The 17,262-nt window shown below is 46.5% G+C and overlaps 1 protein-coding gene across 1 annotated transcript; it reads right to left on the reverse strand.

The window, feature by feature from the left end:
• Positions 1-13,476: 13,476 nt before the first annotated feature.
• Positions 13,477-16,208, reverse strand: LOC100192106 (uncharacterized). The gene is made up of 4 exons (NM_001137529.1): positions 14,787-16,208; positions 14,349-14,473; positions 14,129-14,270; positions 13,477-14,050 (listed from the first exon to the last, which is right to left on the reverse strand). Exons 1-4 carry the CDS (start codon positions 16,125-16,127, stop codon positions 13,796-13,798), a joined length of 1,863 nt encoding a protein of 620 aa, NP_001131001.1. The 5' UTR covers positions 16,128-16,208; the 3' UTR covers positions 13,477-13,795.
• Positions 16,209-17,262: the final 1,054 nt, after the last annotated feature.

The raw sequence follows: 17,262 nt of genomic DNA on the forward strand, positions 1-17,262 counted from the left end.
CAACTTTGTTGCCACCAGTAAGAAGTTGTGATCATGCTATACCATTATTGGTGGGAGCCAAACCAGTAAACATCCGCCCTTACAGGTACCCACCTGCACTTAAGGATGAAATCGAAGCACAAGTCACTCTTATGTTACAACAAGGCCTTATTAGGCCCAGTTCCTCTCCCTTCAGCTCTCATGTTTTATTGGTCAGGAAGAAAGATGGCTCTTATCGTTTTTGTGTGGATTATCGATATTTGAATGCACTAACTATGAAGGGCAAATTTCCTATACCTGTTTTCGATCAATTGATGGATGAGCTAGCAGGATCTAGTTGGTTTTCCACCTTGGATTTGGTCTCGGGATATCATCAGGTTCGTCTGAAGTCAGGTGAAGAATTTAAGACTGCTTTTTAGACTCATAGTGGACATTATGAATTTGTGGTCATGCCATTTGGGCTGTCTGGTGCTCCAGGGACGTTCCAAGGAGCTATGAAGACCACACTGGCTACATTGTTGAGGAAATGTGTGTTGGTATTTTTTGATGACATATTGGTTTACAGTAGAACATTTGAGGAGCATCTTAATCATTTGAGAGATGTGTTGTTGCTATTGCAGCAGGATCATTGACACATTAAATTATCGAAATGTCATTTTGCCCAACGAATTGTCTCATATTTGGGGCATATCATTAGTGAGCAAGGTGTTGCAACTGATTCAGCCAAAGTGGCTGCTGTTCGGGATTGGCCATCTCCTCTCAATGTGAAAGAGTTAAGGAGCTTTTTGGGGCTTGCAGGGTATTATAGGAAGTTCATTCGTCACTTTGCTGTCTTGACCAAGCCTTTAACCGAGTTACTTCGCAATGGTGTCTTGTATGTTTGGACTTCTGATCATGAAATTTCCTTCACTGCTGTCAAACAAACCCTATGTACTGCACCTGTGTTGGCACTTCCGGATTTCAACAAAACCTTCTGTATTGAAACTGATGCTTGCAAGTCTGGTGTGGGAGCAGTTTTATTACAAGAGGGGCATCCTTTGGCATTTATTAGCAAGGCACTCAGAATTAAAACTCAAGGGCTTTCAACTTATGAAAAAGAATATTTGGCTATTTTAATAGCTGTGGAGCAGTGGCGACCTTACTTGCTTCACGCAGAGTTTATTATCTTTACTGATCAAAAGAGTTTGGTCCATCTTAATGATCAGAGATTACATACACCCTGGCAACAACGAGTTTTTACTAAACTACTGGGCCTACATTACAAAGTAGTTTACAAACAAGGCATCCAGAATAGAGTGGCTGTCGCTCTTTCTCGGAGGACACATGAAGAGGTAATCTGTCATTCCATTTCTGTGGTTCAGCCCAAATGGTGTCAATCTATCTGTGATGGCTATTTGTCGGATGAAGATGCTAAGAATTTGCTTTCCAAGCTCTCCCTCGACAGCACTGCTGTACCAAATTTTAGTCTCTGTGATGGATTGATCAGGTACAAAGACAGGATTTGGATAGGCTCTAATGTGACCATGCAACAGACTGTTTTGAAGGCCATGCATAGTTCTCCAGTCGGAGGTCACTCGGGTTTTCCTGTCACGTATCATCGAGTGAAGCAGTTGTTTTCCTGTCCTGGTATGAAGAGTATCCAGGAGTTTGTGGCCTCATGTGATATCTGTCAGCAAGCTAAGCTGGATAGAAGCAAGTATCCAGAGTTACTTCAACCATTGGCTGTTCCAGCCGGTGCCTGGCAGACAATCACTCTTGATTTTGTGGAAGGTCTTCCTCTATCTCGTGGTAAAAACTGTGTTTTGGTGGTGGTAGACAAGTTCTCCAAGTACGGGCACTTCATACCTTTGAAGCATCCTTTTACTGCTGCTTCGGTGGCTCACGTGTTCATGCAACAAGTATACCGTTTGCATGGCTTACCATTTGCTATTGTGTCGGATCGAGACCGAATTTTTACAAGTCAATTGTGGAAGAGTTTGTTCTCCTTGACAGGCGTTGCATTGAATATGAGCAGTGCTTATCACCCACAATCGGATGGACAAACAGAGCGGGTCAATCAATGTCTGGAAACGTTTATGTGATGTTTTGTGAATGCCTGTCCTCATAAATGGGTGCAGTGGATTTATTTGGCCGAGTTCTGGTACAATGTGAGTTGGCATTCCGCTCTTCAGCTATCACCATTTGAAGTATTGTATGGGTACAAACCAAAGCATTTTGGCATTGATCTTCAGGATGCTTGTCCAGCTCCTCAGTTAGCTGATTGGCTCCAGGAGAAATCTGTCATGTCCGCATTGGTACATCAGCACTTGGCGCGGGCTCAACAGCGCATGAAAATTCAAGCTGACAAGCACCGATCGGAGCGACAGTTTGCAGTGGGTGACAACGTCTACCTCAAGTTACAACCTTATGTGCAGTCCTCGTTAGCACCTCGCTCCAATCAGAAACTTGCTTTCCGTTTCTTTGGACCTTTTCTGGTCATCGCCAAAGTTGGGTCAGTGGCCTACAAATTGGCGTTGCCAGCTTCATCGCATATTCACCCAGTTTTTCACGTTTCGCAGGTAAAGAAAGTTGTTCCTTCTTCTGTGACCGTGGATCAGTTGCCGGTGTCGTTGGTAGGTTTCCAGATCCCTGAACTGGTGTTGCAAAGGTGTCTTGATTCCAAAGGCAATACTCAGGCTTTGATCAAGTGGTCGGGCTTACCTCCTTCGTTGGCAACTTGGGAGAACTTGGAGGCTGTGCAGCAGGCTTTTCCTCTGTCACCTGCTTGGGGTCAAGCAGGACTTCGTTGACCGGGGAATGTCAGCAAACCAGTATCAGCAGAGGTAACTGGAGAGTTGGGGCAGGAAGATAAGGCTGAAAGTGTCCATGGGCTGAAAAGGAGCGTCAGAATTAGGAGGAAGAACGTGCGGCTTTCTGGGCCAGAGTGGATGGCGTGAGGCAAATGCTGCAGCAGAAGATGGTTGTAATGGTGTCGCTTGAGCTATAAGCCAGTGGGCTTTGTGCTGGTATGTAATAAGTAGTGGAAAGGAGTTGGAGGAAGGCATCAAAGATTGTAACCGAATTCTGTTTCCTAAGATTCTCTCGGCTGCTGCCGTTTCTCCCTGTCTCCTGCTCCATTCTTACCTTCCCTGCTTCTCCATCTCAAGAGATCACCACCAGCGATCTTCCCAGCCACCACCGTGTTAACACGGTGATCCTTTCTAGTATTGGTTGGAACTAGGGATGGTAATGGGCTCTAGATTTTACACTATAAAATTTAATGATTGAATCAGATTAGAATCAGACTCTATTGCTATTATTTTTTAACTAAAATCAATTAAAGGCTCTAACTTATTATGAAGAAACATTTGGATCGAGATCCATTACCATCCATAGTTGAAACATAGATGCCAAGTCAGTCGATGAGTAGCCAACGACCTGAGGAGAGACTAGAGAGGGTGGCAGCCAATCCCATCGTGACCTGAGGATCGAAGTATTTAAACATGCAAATAGAAGTTATACTTGTAGGATTCTATACTCAACTTCTAATAGAACTAAAATCTCTAGTATAACTCTATTGAGTCCTAGTACTAATAGAATTTGAGTCACCATACAACAAGTGGTTTGTTGTTATTGCATTGGATAGAATAACTATTATTCCAAAAATCGTAAAATTAGAAGGATTTTATCAAACGTTTCTCAAATAACATGCCGTCTAGGTATGTGTGCTGAGCAAATATTGTGGAACATGTAGTAGTAATTAACAATGTAGGTTTTAACTTTTGTTGTGCGCTCACTCGTTAGTAATACAATCAGCGAATGAAATCCATCAACCTTTAAAAAACTAATCAAAAGAATAAACTAATTAAAGATATTTATCGATATTTATAAAAAGAAAATGGAGGAATTAGGGCAAGTACAATGCAAATGAATGCATCGTGACTTGAGTTGATTTTAGGGGCTTGAGTGAAAACAAACTCCAAGAATCAGCTCTTGACTAAGGATGGTCTCTAGCTCGTGTCTCCGGGTATATGGAGGACTAGTTTGGGAGCCAGAAAACTGTAGGAGATTGGAGGGGCTAAATTTCCCTTCTAATTCATAATTGAATAAAAAGGAGAATCTAGCCCCTTCAATCATCTCCGGTTTTATACTCCTAAACTTGCACGGAACGGTATATTCTTCGGTCCATCTTGAGTGTAAGGAACATCATCCTAAGACACATTAACTAGAAATAAAGTTAGATGTCTTAGCTATATTTTATACTTAAAGGACCATACAACATGTTCTAGGTTGTACATGCCCTTAAGAAGCTAGCATGCAATGAAAGGAATTACTTATATTCTAGAAGAAAAGGAAAGTTTAACTAACTATGCAAGAAAATTAATCAATTGAAATGTCAAAATAGGAACTGCGCGTTAGGAACCTGAAGAGACGCACAACGTTAAATAAAGATTGTGCTACAAATAGTGTACTCAATTTATCTTAAAATAAATGTAAATCTCGTTTCTTAAATTTACTTATAAATGTCTATATCTCTAGACATCATTATTTTAAATATATATTTCATAATCAGTTTGATGATACTTTATATATATTATAAAAATATTATTAACTCCGTTCTCGAATATTTGTTGTCTGCTAGTTTATTTTTGAAGTAAACGCGATAAAATAAAAAAAGAACGGAGGGAGCACTAGTTTTATAAAGTTTGGCTCTATGTCACACCCGGATTTTAGGGGTCCAAAACCCGGGCGCGAACATAAACACCAGGTGTGCTGGGACCAAGTCTCACACATATGATGCATAGTGGCACAGGATCGAATGTCACATCTTTACTATATAATAGGAGTTCTGTACAAAAATAATTAAATAATTACATCATATGAGGAAACGATCCAGCAACCCAAAGTTGACTGGGAGACGACGGCCTAGACCTCTCACGAACACATCGCAGCATCCTCCATGCGCCTCATCCTGCAGTACCTGTTCTTGACCTGTGGGGGGATGTGAGACAGCAAGAGTGAGCTCACATACGTTCATCGCTCAAGAAGTTGTGGGGAATAATGTGCATGAACTCGCCAAAGGTGGGAGCTCACGTGAAGTGTAAGGCTTACCAAAGAGGATGGTTGAAGCTGAGCATTGCTTTTAAAGTTGGTCAAAATTTTATTAGCAATTACTAAGTATAAGTAAATACCAACCCAATTAAGTAGTAGAACAAAAGTAACAACATCACCTGCGATGCAATGCATATGACAAATTGAATTTAGTTCCATAATTTAATCATCAGAGAGTCCTGAGCTGCTCATGACCGTGAGCTCGGCTAGTATACCAGTTTTACACTCTGCAGAGGTGGTACCCTTTACCCACAAGTCATGTTACCCATCTGCCAAGGGATCGCGACTTCCCATACACCTCTACCGAGGAGGCGAGGCAGGGTAACACTATGAGGTCTTTACAAAGTTTCACTAGCTTCAGAAAACCCGCTATAGTTATAGGAAGCTCCAATGCAGGGTTCTTGCCTGACCGCCATCGCAGCAAAATCAACCAAGGACCTCCCTACACTGACCACTCCCCTACTGCCCTTGCCCCTTTCGGGTAAGGTAGTCCTCCACTAGCTTTCCTAATTAATCAGCCAAGGGCGTCCATAAACCCTTGTGGTGGCACGTGTTTCTCAAGTTAAACTCTATGTTCCAATTAACATTAATGATCTTGACATGAACAGTAAATAACAACGGATAACAAAAGTATAGTCATAAATAATGTGTATCTCAATGCCCAAAACCACATATAGCACTAGCAAGTACTACCCAAAAAAGTTCAGTGGTAAACAAGGTATAAAGATAGACAAACTAGGGTAACCTATTAGGTCCCATCAAAATTAATCTATGCAGATCATTATGATTAATTAGAACATGAGTAGGTAAAAAGAAGTGATCAAGGGCACAACTTGCCTGGGACTTGAGATTCCAGGTACCAACTTGCTTTTCAGATGACACGTGTCCTCGCGCTAGTCGTAGCAATACAAACAAACATGGTATAGATAAAATTAACATCACACCAAACATAATAACAATCTGAATAATAATAATCTACGTGTTGCTATGAGACTAACGCAACTTGAATGGATCAAATCAGAGTTAAAACGGAGGAGTTATGATTTTCTGAAGATTCTGTGTGTTTTGTACAAGATTAAATGAGATATAAATTTTAATGTGACTTTCATGTCAAAACAGTGGTACTAGATGATATACAATAATATTACAAAATTATAGGAATTGGAACGGATTAATTTGGGCTTAATATGAATTTTCTATGAATTGCCCAAGTTTTACAATTATTTTTATACTCAAAATCCATTTCTAAATCTGTTTTCCGGTTTTATTTAATTCCTGGACTGCGCCATTATTATTAGAAAGTGCAGGGGCTCGGCATAAATTTTCCCAAGACTCAGCGCACAGCAATACGGGACGGCAGGTTTATTCCTTAAAACTACGGGGTCTCTTTTGCGAAAGTGCAACGACGAAGGGTTACGGTGGATCCCCCGCCGCAGGATTAGAAATCAAGGGCCTCGATCAACTTCGTCGATTCAATGAAACAGTGCTCATCCAGAACCGTCGATCGAGTGATCCACGACCGAGATTCTATGTGGACGAAGGGGTATACATAATCTAATCTAAATCGTTGCTTCTCGGATCTGCGGTCAATATCCTACCGCCATCCCGATCTAATCCTAGACGCCCCTAACCGATCCAACGGCCAGGAGGCCTTCTCCTAACCCCGCACCGGGTCAAGGCGGCGCACACAGGCAGCACGGCGGCGCACGCCGGTGAGATGTGCAAACGACTTAGTTCACGATCTCCTAAAATGGAAGTCCCAACCCACAGCGGAGACAAAGGCGAACCCTATGAACAGATGCTTACCCGAGATGGAGGCACATAATCTCTCAACGATGGAGGCGGCCGCACCCAAATCAATGGCAGAACCTCGACTTTTGGTAAGGAATTGTGCCCACCGTGGGCCAAATCCGCGCGAGCTGAGGAAGAACACGGTGCCCCCGCCTCGTGGTGGTTATCCCGTGCCATCCAACCGGCACCGAACGGAGGTGTGAGGGCAGGTCGACGGTAGACGCACAGTCGATGGCGCGGCTGGGGTTAGCTTCAGGTGGCCAGGGTGATTCTCTCAGCCGCAACGAACCCCGGAGACTAGGAGCGGACGAGGTGGGGAGGGCCTTATACCCCGCGGCTAGACCTAATCTTCTCCTGGTGCTGCGGATCCGACCAAGAATCACGGCAGCCATACCTGCGGAGTCCGTGCTTTGCGGCATGGTGAAGACGACGTACCGGCCGCGGTACCCCACCCAGCGGTGAGGGTGACCTGGGCGCACGCGATAGCAGAGCCTGACCAGTGGGCCACCAGCCAAAGACCGTGTGCACGCGAGGGAGCAGCCAACAGGACCACTAGTCGGCGAGAGACTAGAGTTGGCAGTGGGCTGGACGTGTGGGACCTGGCTGCGCGAGCTGAGGGAACGTGGGCTAGCGGGGTGAATCCGAAGATGGGCTGAATGGAGGGACTAGAGGCCCACTCGGCTGAAAACTGCTTTCTCTTTTTTTATTATTCTTTTATTCCTTTCCAAATTCAAAACTTCAACTCTAAAGAAATTCTTTTTGTGGCAAATTTGTAATTTGGTTAGATATTAAATTTGAACTTGCCAATATAAAATTTTATTAATAAGTTTTATTTTGTGATTTATAGTGTTTCTCTCCTTCTATTCTATTTATTCAAAGTAGGTATTAAATCCTCAATTTGAATGTTGATTTATTTGTCACCAAATGCACACACTCCATAAATCCCAGCATGATGCATATTTTTTAAGTGTCATTGGTTTTAATTACTCATTCTTATTTATAGTTATTCTCTTGTTATAATGATAAGATGGCACACGAAATCAGGAGATCAACTATATTATCATTTTATACATTTTGGGTATTACACTCTATAATAAATGGAGATATATATACTTGTTTTGAGATGTAGTAGACATTACCCATCATGATTTACAACCTCTTTGGAGTCAAGCATGAGCTCATTTGTCAATTTGGTAGAGCTCCTATCACTCCGGCTTCTCTATTGTAGCCAGAGCGGTGGGAGAAAAAAGGACTGATGAGATGAAGGATAAAAAATAATATGTAAATAAATAGTATATATGCGAGAGAAAGTAGAGCCGCTAAGAACTGTAGCAAAGAGAACCCAAGGGCGTGTTTGCTACGCTGTGTCTGGCCAACTCGGGCCGTTCAACTGGTCCAGGATGAAGCTAGTCTGTCCCGGCTACTGTAACTCACTTTGTTTGCGCACTTTACCATATGAGTCTGGCTCATACGAGCTGGTGTTTATCACTCAGTATGCAGCTGGGCTAGAAGACTAAAACTACCTAAATGCGGAATACTTGCCACGAGCAGCCAGGCTCCCAGTAAACGGACCTTGATCTCGTTTCTGTGGAGCCAGACCGAGAGCTTAAACTTATACGCGAACAGCCAGTCTCCCGAGCAAGCCAGACGACACAAACACGGGAGCTGCAACCCGAGAGCGCAGCCAGGCTGCTGGACTATGGTGGCAAACACACCCCAAGTGACCAACCATCTGGGAGTCAACCAAGTGCTGGTCCTGCCGGAGACCAAGAATCTGTTGTGACCTCGAGACCCAAGACCTGAATCGCATAGCTTTTGGTCCGGAGGGAGGCAATATGCAGCTGATGCTTTTGCTTTGCTTTGCGTGTAACGAATCCAGTGCGGAAACGGACGCGGTCGATTGTTTTACCTTGTTCTTTAGTGCAAGTCTTCCTTAAACGATGGTTCGTACTCGAAGTGGCAGAGTATTTATCCCTCGTTAAGTAATTCCGTTCTAATTTGATCTGATTCAAAGAAAAAAAACCGTCACGATTTATGACACTAATATATTTAGCGATACCGCAGACAGTACTCCCTATAGGTACTATTAGATATCGTTTAGGACAGCGACACAGTCTCCAAAATATAACTTTGACTAATACATTTATGTTTTTATAAAAATACATGTCAAGATAAAACAGAGCATATAAACGTTAGGTTTCAAAACTAAATAATAAAATAGTTATTTGTAGTTAAAGTTTTATAAATTTGATTCAAAACTTATCTAAAAACGTCAACTAATAGTACACTGGAGGAAGTACTTTCATAATACATTTATTCAGTGTCATAAATATTTATATTAAATTTTGGTTAGAACTGAGGGAGGATTCGAGATTGATGAACGGTGACAATTAGAAAACATTTGCTCGGCGAATTAGCAGCCACTTGGCACGAGAGTCGTGGCTCCGTTGGTCTGCCTCCCTGTGGCGGAGCGGACGATCCTAGGTTTGAGCACTGCTCGTCCCAGAATTTTCTCAGGTTTTAGGGTACACACGTGTGCGCATTCAGTGGTATTGTGTGTTCCCACGTACTAAGTGGTGTGCGTTAGTGACGTCCTTGTACCCTGAGGCTATTCATAATAGGGATTTCATAGCACTCTTTCCAATAATGCCACATCATCAAGAGTGTCATGAAACAAAAAAATGAAACAATGTTTCTCAATGCAAAATTTCATTTCACTATTTTATAGATTAACATAATAATTAAATGCTGCAACTGAATGACCAATAGAGGTTAGTAAATAAAATATGTCAAGATGAAACAAACCTCTCTAAATAGAGGTTTCCCACAGTTTTCAATATCCTGGAAACAGATTGACATGGTTTCATCCCCATGAAACTAATTTTATCCAATAAAACTCATTCCTCTTAAATAATACTCCCTCAGGTTTCCTATTAGTTGTCGTTTAGGACAACGACACGGTCTCCAAAATATAACTTTGACCAATGTTTTTTGTTAAAATACAAATGAACTCTTAATACATTTATACTTTTATAAAAGTACTTTTTATGATAAATTGGTGCATATAAATATTAGGTTCCAAAACTAAATAACAAAATAGTTATTTGTAGTCAAAATTTTATAAGTTTGACTCGAACCTTATCCAAAACGACAACTAATAGGAAATCGGAGGGAGTATGTCATGTCATTAAAATGATGATGTGGCACAATATTAAATGTACATGAAACTCTAGTGAAACTTCTATGGAGAATAGCCTGATAAAAAGAGATGGGAAAGATAAGCAACCGTTAACTTTACCGGTTTCCCAGGCACGCTGTGCTTTCGTGGGCTTCACTTTTTTCCCTCCAACACCACGCTCATCAATTGGCTATCGCTCTTTCTTTCAACTAACATTTTCTCCCTGATCGAGTGCGCCATTCGCTTTCCCTCTTTTCCCGTCTCATTTTCTCGTACGCTACCTCTTTCTGATACTTTGATATCAACTGGTCGACACAAGTGAGGAGCTAATAGATTCCTCGAAACAAGAACAAAAGAGCGAGAAGCCACAGAGCTGGCTGCAGCTGAAGCTCGACGTGTAGGTGCAGGCAGGCAGCGTTCGACTGACTCACGGGTACCGGTAGGCCCATGTTTCCTCTTTATCCTTTTCTTTTTCGAATTTTGATTGTGTTTCCGTGCGTCTCGCAGTCAGATCCAACGGGCTGCTCGCATGCTCTGTGCTGCACGCTGAAGGCGGGGCGACGTGCTCTGAGTATGAAATGCGTACGCATCCACTAAAAGCAGCTTGCTCGCATGACAGGTCGCGTCCAATCCGCTGCGCATGGTTGTATCTCACCCGCTTTTCCTTTACGGATGATGCAAAGTGAGTGCCAAACCAAAACGTGCCTGCCGGCAGGTGCTTCACCTGCAGCAAAGCTGATTGTTTGGACATGGACACACAGGAGTAGACATGGCAACGGGGACTCACGATTCACAGCTGGGAATTGTTTGGGTATTTTAGTATTAACCACAATCCACATATGTTGAGCTGGATTAAGATATAAATTAGTTTAAGTTACACTCTAATCCACTTTAATACATGTGGATTGCGGTCAATATTAGAGTAATCAAACTAGTCCTTACAGGATAGATATAGCAGTAATTTAGTCCCCGCGGAGATAAATGGGAAAAACTTAATCCCCATCGGGTTCGCGGGGGTGAGGATGGGAAACCATCCCCCGTTCCCCGTGTACCGCACCGCAAAAATTTTTATTCAAATTAATCAATTTACTTGTTAAAATTATAGTAAAAACTCAGTACATATCATATTACTAAAGTAGATGTCTCTTGTAATTTTCAATCTTGTTTATTAAATTTGTATGCAATTTATCTGTAAATATTGTACTTTTACCGGGGACAGATTCCCCACGGGGTTCTCCGAGAAGATAAATTCTCCAACGGGAACAAGGATGGTAGAAAAGGCTCTCCCTGAACGTTCGCGGGGACAGGGACGATGAATTTTTCTCCCCGCAACGACAGTGATGGGGAGCCATTCCATGACAGGAAATTCCCCGTTGCCATCCCTAAGCATACTCCTGCTATTATTACACGGTCTGGTTTTGAGTAGGGTTGGATGTCGAGCTAGATCGGCTCGGCTGAGTTTGAGCTGGCTCGTTAAGCTAACGAGCTGGTTCGATTCGGCTCGTTAAGCTAACGAACCACAGAGTCGGCTCATCTCGTTTACGAGCTTGAGCCGTTTAGCTCGCGAGCAGAGCAGAAAAACAATATATATATAATCAATTTCTAGTTAATTTTAAATTAATTTAACAATAGAAAATAATAATTATATTCATAGTTTCACATACCACATCAATGTATCACCAAATTAACACAACTCATCAATTCATATAATTCACACACATGTTTATCAGTTTAACTCGCAGTTATATTCGTATATACCAATTTAACACATAAACATAGGTCATCAATCATTAGTTTAACTCATAGGCCATAGACACCACACAAACATATAGTATGTTCATCAATTATTACGTAAATAATATACATATAGTTTCATTTTGTCGAAATATGGTAGCTTGTTTAGCTCACGACCTGGCTCATTAACAAACCGAGCTAAGATGTCAGTTAAGCTCGTGAAAAAAATCAAACGACTCGATCCAAGCCGAGCGAGCCATCTCTGTGACTGCGATAGGAAGGGAGTGTGGGTGTATCGGCAGGACGTATAGATGTCCAAATAGACTGGACTTGTCGGGCGGCCCGAAACCCGGCACAGCCCTAATCCGTGCCGGGTCTAGCCGTGTTCGGGCCGAGCCGGCACGACCCGCCCATTTGGACATCTATAGCAGTACGCGCACCTCCGACCGACTCGATTCAGAGCAGCATGGGAAGGCAAATGGTGAGGGTTCAGCCATTCAGCGCTGGCCAGTCGGATGATTTGGATAATAGCTGCCCCTTGTCCTGCATCCCCTGTTCCACGCAGCATGACACGTGCGCCATGACCTAGCGTGCATGCATATGCATTGTTCCCGGCGTCTCCACAGACAGGAAACCTGGATCGGAGTCGGAGCGGAGCGAACTCGTGGGTTCAGATATGGATGGATGTACATGTACGCGGAGTGATTGTGTGAACTGGAGCCGTTCAGTTTTGCCTTGGTCCCGAGCCGGAGATGTCAAGCTGAAAGCTCTCCAAGTCCATACTGGTCCACGGCACGACAACCGTGGCGTGCAGCCTATATATGTAGCTGCAGCTTTGCAAGCTACAGTTCTGGGTCTCCGCCGCATGTCTGGACCACCAAACCGCGATGAAAACGCTCAGCATCCACCTCTTCCTTTTAAATGAAGAAGAAGACGAAGAATGTGCAATGCAAACTAAATCCTGACGAGAAGAGCTTGCATGCGTGACTATGACAGTAGTAGCGGCTTGTAGTTTTCCATGGAAATGCCCAGCATCATGAGGGAAACCGGAGCACTGGGATAAAGACGGGGCAACGGCGCGGCACAGGTTGTCCCCTCGGCCGCCTCACCGCATCGGCAGGCTGCATTATTCGTGCAGGTACAGCTAGGGGATCATGGCGTCGTGGCCACGCTGGACACACATCATGACTGCCGAGCCCAGGCCAGGACAGGACCGGACCGGACCGGTGGCGTGCGTGGTCAAAGCGGAGATCTCGCACGCACAGCCTCGCAAACATTCTCCTCCTCTGCATGTTCCTGGCTCTGGCTGTTACAAATTAGCGCTCAAATCTATCTACAGCTTGCTTCCTTGGCCGTGCTTTTGTTTGGACTTGGGTTCTTTGTTTTTCGTCCGGCCAGTGATTGGAATTGGAACCACAGCCTAAGCTCGTCTTGAATGGCTCGTTACCATCGATGCCAAAATGCGACGCGAAGCCAAAAGCGCCAGGGGAAACGACAGAATGGAATCAGCGGAAGAACATGGCGCCGCGCGCCGGCAACGACAGAGAGGGGGACAAATCAGGCACGCTTTCTCAAACAAACATGTCGACGGAACAGAATCCACGGATGAAAGAAATGTACAGGCCGGGCAGCAACTGTTACTGTTCTTCTTCCCCCACCCCACCACGGACCACGGTGACCTCAACAAGCCATGGCTATCTCATATAACAAGCTCACTTTTGTTTTCATTCAAGTAATAAACACATACAAACGCGACCCTCCCCCCAAGGAAAAAAAAGAACAGCAAGCCAACAAATAATCAAAGAACGACCAGGACACGGAACGGGCCTAGCTAGGAAGCAGAAACTCTTTATTGTCCTCTCTCTCTCTCTCTCTCTCTCCTATCATGTAATGCAATGCAGCATGTTCATTCAAATGGTGGCGGTATGGACCTGGTTGGCGATCGATCGAATTATACATGTCGGGCTGGTGGTCAAGCAGCTGGCAGGCTGTACCTGCTGGGACCCAGACCAACGACCCTCATCAGGCGGCGGCGCTCCTCACCTTGAACCGGCACAGCAGCTTCTTCTTCCTGGACGCCGGGTTGTTCACGCCCAGCACCAGCTTGCCGGGCTCCGTGGCCTTGAAGCTGCCCTTCATGATGGGCTCCTCGTGGGCGGGGACCTTCCGCGTCTTCTGCACGATGACGGTGTAGCCGCCCTCCGCGTCGGGGGTGAACTCGGCGCCGTAGCTCACCTCCCACCCCAGCACGCGGAGCTCCCACACCACGGTGGAGTTCTGCATGCGACGGTGGTGAGGATGAGATTCGCATGGGATCCAGGATACAGGAACAGAGAGTCGATCGACCGATCTAACCTCGGTGGCTGGGATCTCGACGGTCTCCTTGGAGGACGGTTTCACGGTGAGCTCGGTGACGGCGTCGGAGGTGGAGAACTCGGTGTCGTCCTCCTTGTACAGGCCGCCGAACTGGACGGGGACTTGCTCCGGGGCGATGTACCTGTATCGAATTCGATGCGATAATGTGAGGATATGATGTGGAACCTGAGTGCGTGGTAGCAGTGATAGTACTGCAGACCTGAAGAGGGTCTCCGCCGACTTGCCGGGGCTGCAGAAGACGATCTTGCTCTTGGTGCGCTGAGTCAGGAATGGGCTCATCACCTTGTTTGCCGCCAGGTACCACCACGGCACGTTGATGAACACCTGCAATCGATCAATGCTCCGACCATATCAATTCTCTCCTCCCCAATTCAGAAACAAAACAAAAACAGAAAAGAGGGAAAGCAGGAAGGGCGGGAAAAAAAAGTCCCAGCCTTTGCTTGGACCACCATTTCGAGTTAGCAGTAGCACTAGCCTATGCAACTTTACTGAAACAAGCACGGCAGAGGCGTAGAGAATTTAGAGAGATCCCCATTTCTAACCAAGCACAACTGCACAAAACTGAATACGCGGGGGAATTCTCGACTTGTTAGTGAAAGTGTAGTATTTTGGATTGTAAAGAGAAATTATACAGTACCTTCTTGGCCACGAACTCCGGGTAGTTGTCCTGTAGCAGGGCGAGAGCCTGGCGCGTGACGGCGCGGTGCTTGCCGAGCATGGGCGGCGAGTTCTTGAGGTCGGTGACCTGCACCATGGAGCAGATGCCGCTGGGCGAGAAGTCGAGCTGCTCCCGGATGCCGCGCTCCAGGAGCTGGATGCGCCACTTGAGGAAGCGCTCCCGCTTCTCCTCGTCGCCGAAGGCCCTCTCGTACAGCTCCTTGTCCTGGAACTCGCCGTACACGTTGTAGCAGACCGGGTGGCCCTCGCGGTCGGCGCCGCGGTAGAACACCACGCCCTCCAGCTCCCGCAGGCCGAGGTCGGCGTCCAGGAGGAGCTCGTCGATGCCGAACCGCTTGCGCCACAGCACCGCCGACTTGAGCATCGCCATCGCCTCCTTCACCTTGAACTCGCGCGCGCGGAGGAACTTGAGCAGCACCGTGTCCGTGCGCTCGTCGTCGCCCGCCAGCGGCACGCCCCAGATCAGCTCCTCCTTCGGCTCGCCCGCCTCGGGCTCCTCGGACGCGGCGGCGGCGACGGCGACGGCGACCGTCTCCTCGATGGCTTCCACCGTTTTGGTGGCCTCCTCCTCGGCAACAACGACCGTCTTCTCCTCCTCCTCCGGCACCGGCTCAGCTGGTTTGGTCTCCTCGGCGACCGCTTCCGTCGCCGCCTCTGCCTTGAGCTCCTCCTTGGCAGGCTCCTCGGCCTTGGGCTCCTCCGGCGCGGGAGCCTCAGTCTTGGTCTCTTCCGGCACGGGTGTCTCGTCCTTAACCTCCTCGGGCGCTGCTTCCGCCGGCGCCTCCGTTTTGGGCTCCTCAGGCTTGGCCTCCTCCTTGACGGGCTCTTGGGCAGCCGCCTCCTCTGCCTTGGGCTCGTCCTCCTTGTCCGCCGGAGCTTCTTCCTTTGCCGGCTCCTCCTTCTTGGCCTCCTCCTTGGCTGGCGGCGGCGGCAGGTTGAACTCCCCGTTAGCGAGCGCGGTGGCGACGAGCTCCTTGAGCTGCGCGAGCGCTGTGCGCTCAGGGTCGGGGAGCTCGGACACCAGGTTACTCTCCTCCTTGAACGACCCAGTGCCATCGATCACGGCCGCCTCATCGCCCGCGGCGGCCTCCTCGGCCTCCTCCGCCTTCTTCTCCTCCTCCGAGTCCGCTTCCGCGGCCTTTTCCTCGGCCCCCGCCTCCGCCTCCGCGGCCTTCTCTACAGCCGCCTCCACGGCCTTTTCCTCCGCCACCGGGGCGGTCTCTTCTGCCTTCTTCTCCTCCTCCGTCACGACCACCTCGGCCGCCGGGGCGGCGGCTTCTTGCTTCGTCTCGTCGGCCATGCCTGCCTGATCGATCAAAGCGAACGGCGCGTGTGGAAGGGAAAGCGACAGGGCGGGGCGGAGTTGGCTCGGGAAATTCGGGGCGCGGGATGGACGTGGAGAAGAGTGGAGCAGGAGAGATTTGTAGAGGGGCAGGCAGGGAGTGGGAGGTGCAGTGGCGAAGTAGTTCAGTAGAGGCAGAGCAGGCTGTCCGTCCGCGTCCGGTGCGCAGAACAGCTTGCTTTGCTTGCTGGAAGCGTGAATCTAGTATGACTGGGACGGGCCCCACGATGTGCATGCGTTTTAGCATGACGCTACTGCAGTTACCCCCGATTCTCCATTCCGTACAGCAGGGGCTCCAATCATTTGAAAGATGAGATGGACATCTTACCTTGTTGTTGACCGTAACGATAAGTAGATACATCGGCCGGTGCACGTAATGTCTAGTCGATTTTTAGCTCGATCGATGCTTAAGCAATGTTGATAATCAAATATGGTGCCTCTTCATATATGTTTAAGATATGTAAGTCACAGTGAGATCTCTCGAAAACCAATCAAAACCTGCGATGATTATAGATTGCCCTCACTGATCTACCAACCATACTGCGTTAATGAAGAATGAGAGAAGTAGATTGGAAAACGAGTGTAAGAAAAATGGATCTAGATCCAGTTAATTCTAAAGTTTTGATGTTTGATGATCCGTTGTCGATGACTGGTGATTCTAGTTTCCTTAATCTCCTAGTCCCAAGCTATAGATGCTTAAAAATACAATATACAAGTATGCTTTGCAGCTAGCTTGATCGATTTGGAAAATTGGTCTTGCTGATTTTTGTTGTTCATCAGCATTAGAATCAATCTGGCTGACTTTTAAAGTTGGCCTAGTTGACCTTGTTTGAAGAATAGCACTAGTGGATGATTTTATTTTATCCACGGGAGTTTGGGCATGCGCCCTAGTGCTCGCAATTGGCCCGGGTCGGCCCGGCCTGGCTCGAACCCATCATGTTTCGGATCAAACGGGTTTGTGTCCAAAAAGTCCAAATTTTTTTTGGATCGTGTCGTGCCAGTCCAATGAGTAAAAACAGTGGTCCATCCCAGCCCTAAAACACATCGTGTCTTCGTTGGGTCGTGCCGACTCAAACCCGACCCATATATTTGA

Source organism: Zea mays, chromosome 6 (genome assembly GCF_902167145.1).
Source record: "Zea mays cultivar B73 chromosome 6, Zm-B73-REFERENCE-NAM-5.0, whole genome shotgun sequence".
NCBI classification, from domain to species: Eukaryota; Viridiplantae; Streptophyta; class Magnoliopsida; order Poales; family Poaceae; genus Zea; species Zea mays.

What these genes read in the sequence shown, in the direction of transcription:
- LOC100192106 (NM_001137529.1), bottom strand. Translation starts at nt 16,127, where the DNA reads ATGGCCGACGAGACGAAGCAAGAAGCCGCCGCCCCGGCGGCCGAGGTG. An exon ending in CGGAGTTCGTGGCCAAGAAG is followed by an intron (nt 14,474 to 14,786) that starts GTACTGTATAAT and finishes GATCGATTGCAG; the next exon opens with GTGTTCATCAACGTGCCGTG. An exon ending in TCGAGATCCCAGCCACCGAG is followed by an intron (nt 14,051 to 14,128) that starts GTTAGATCGGTC and finishes CGTCGCATGCAG; the next exon opens with AACTCCACCGTGGTGTGGGA.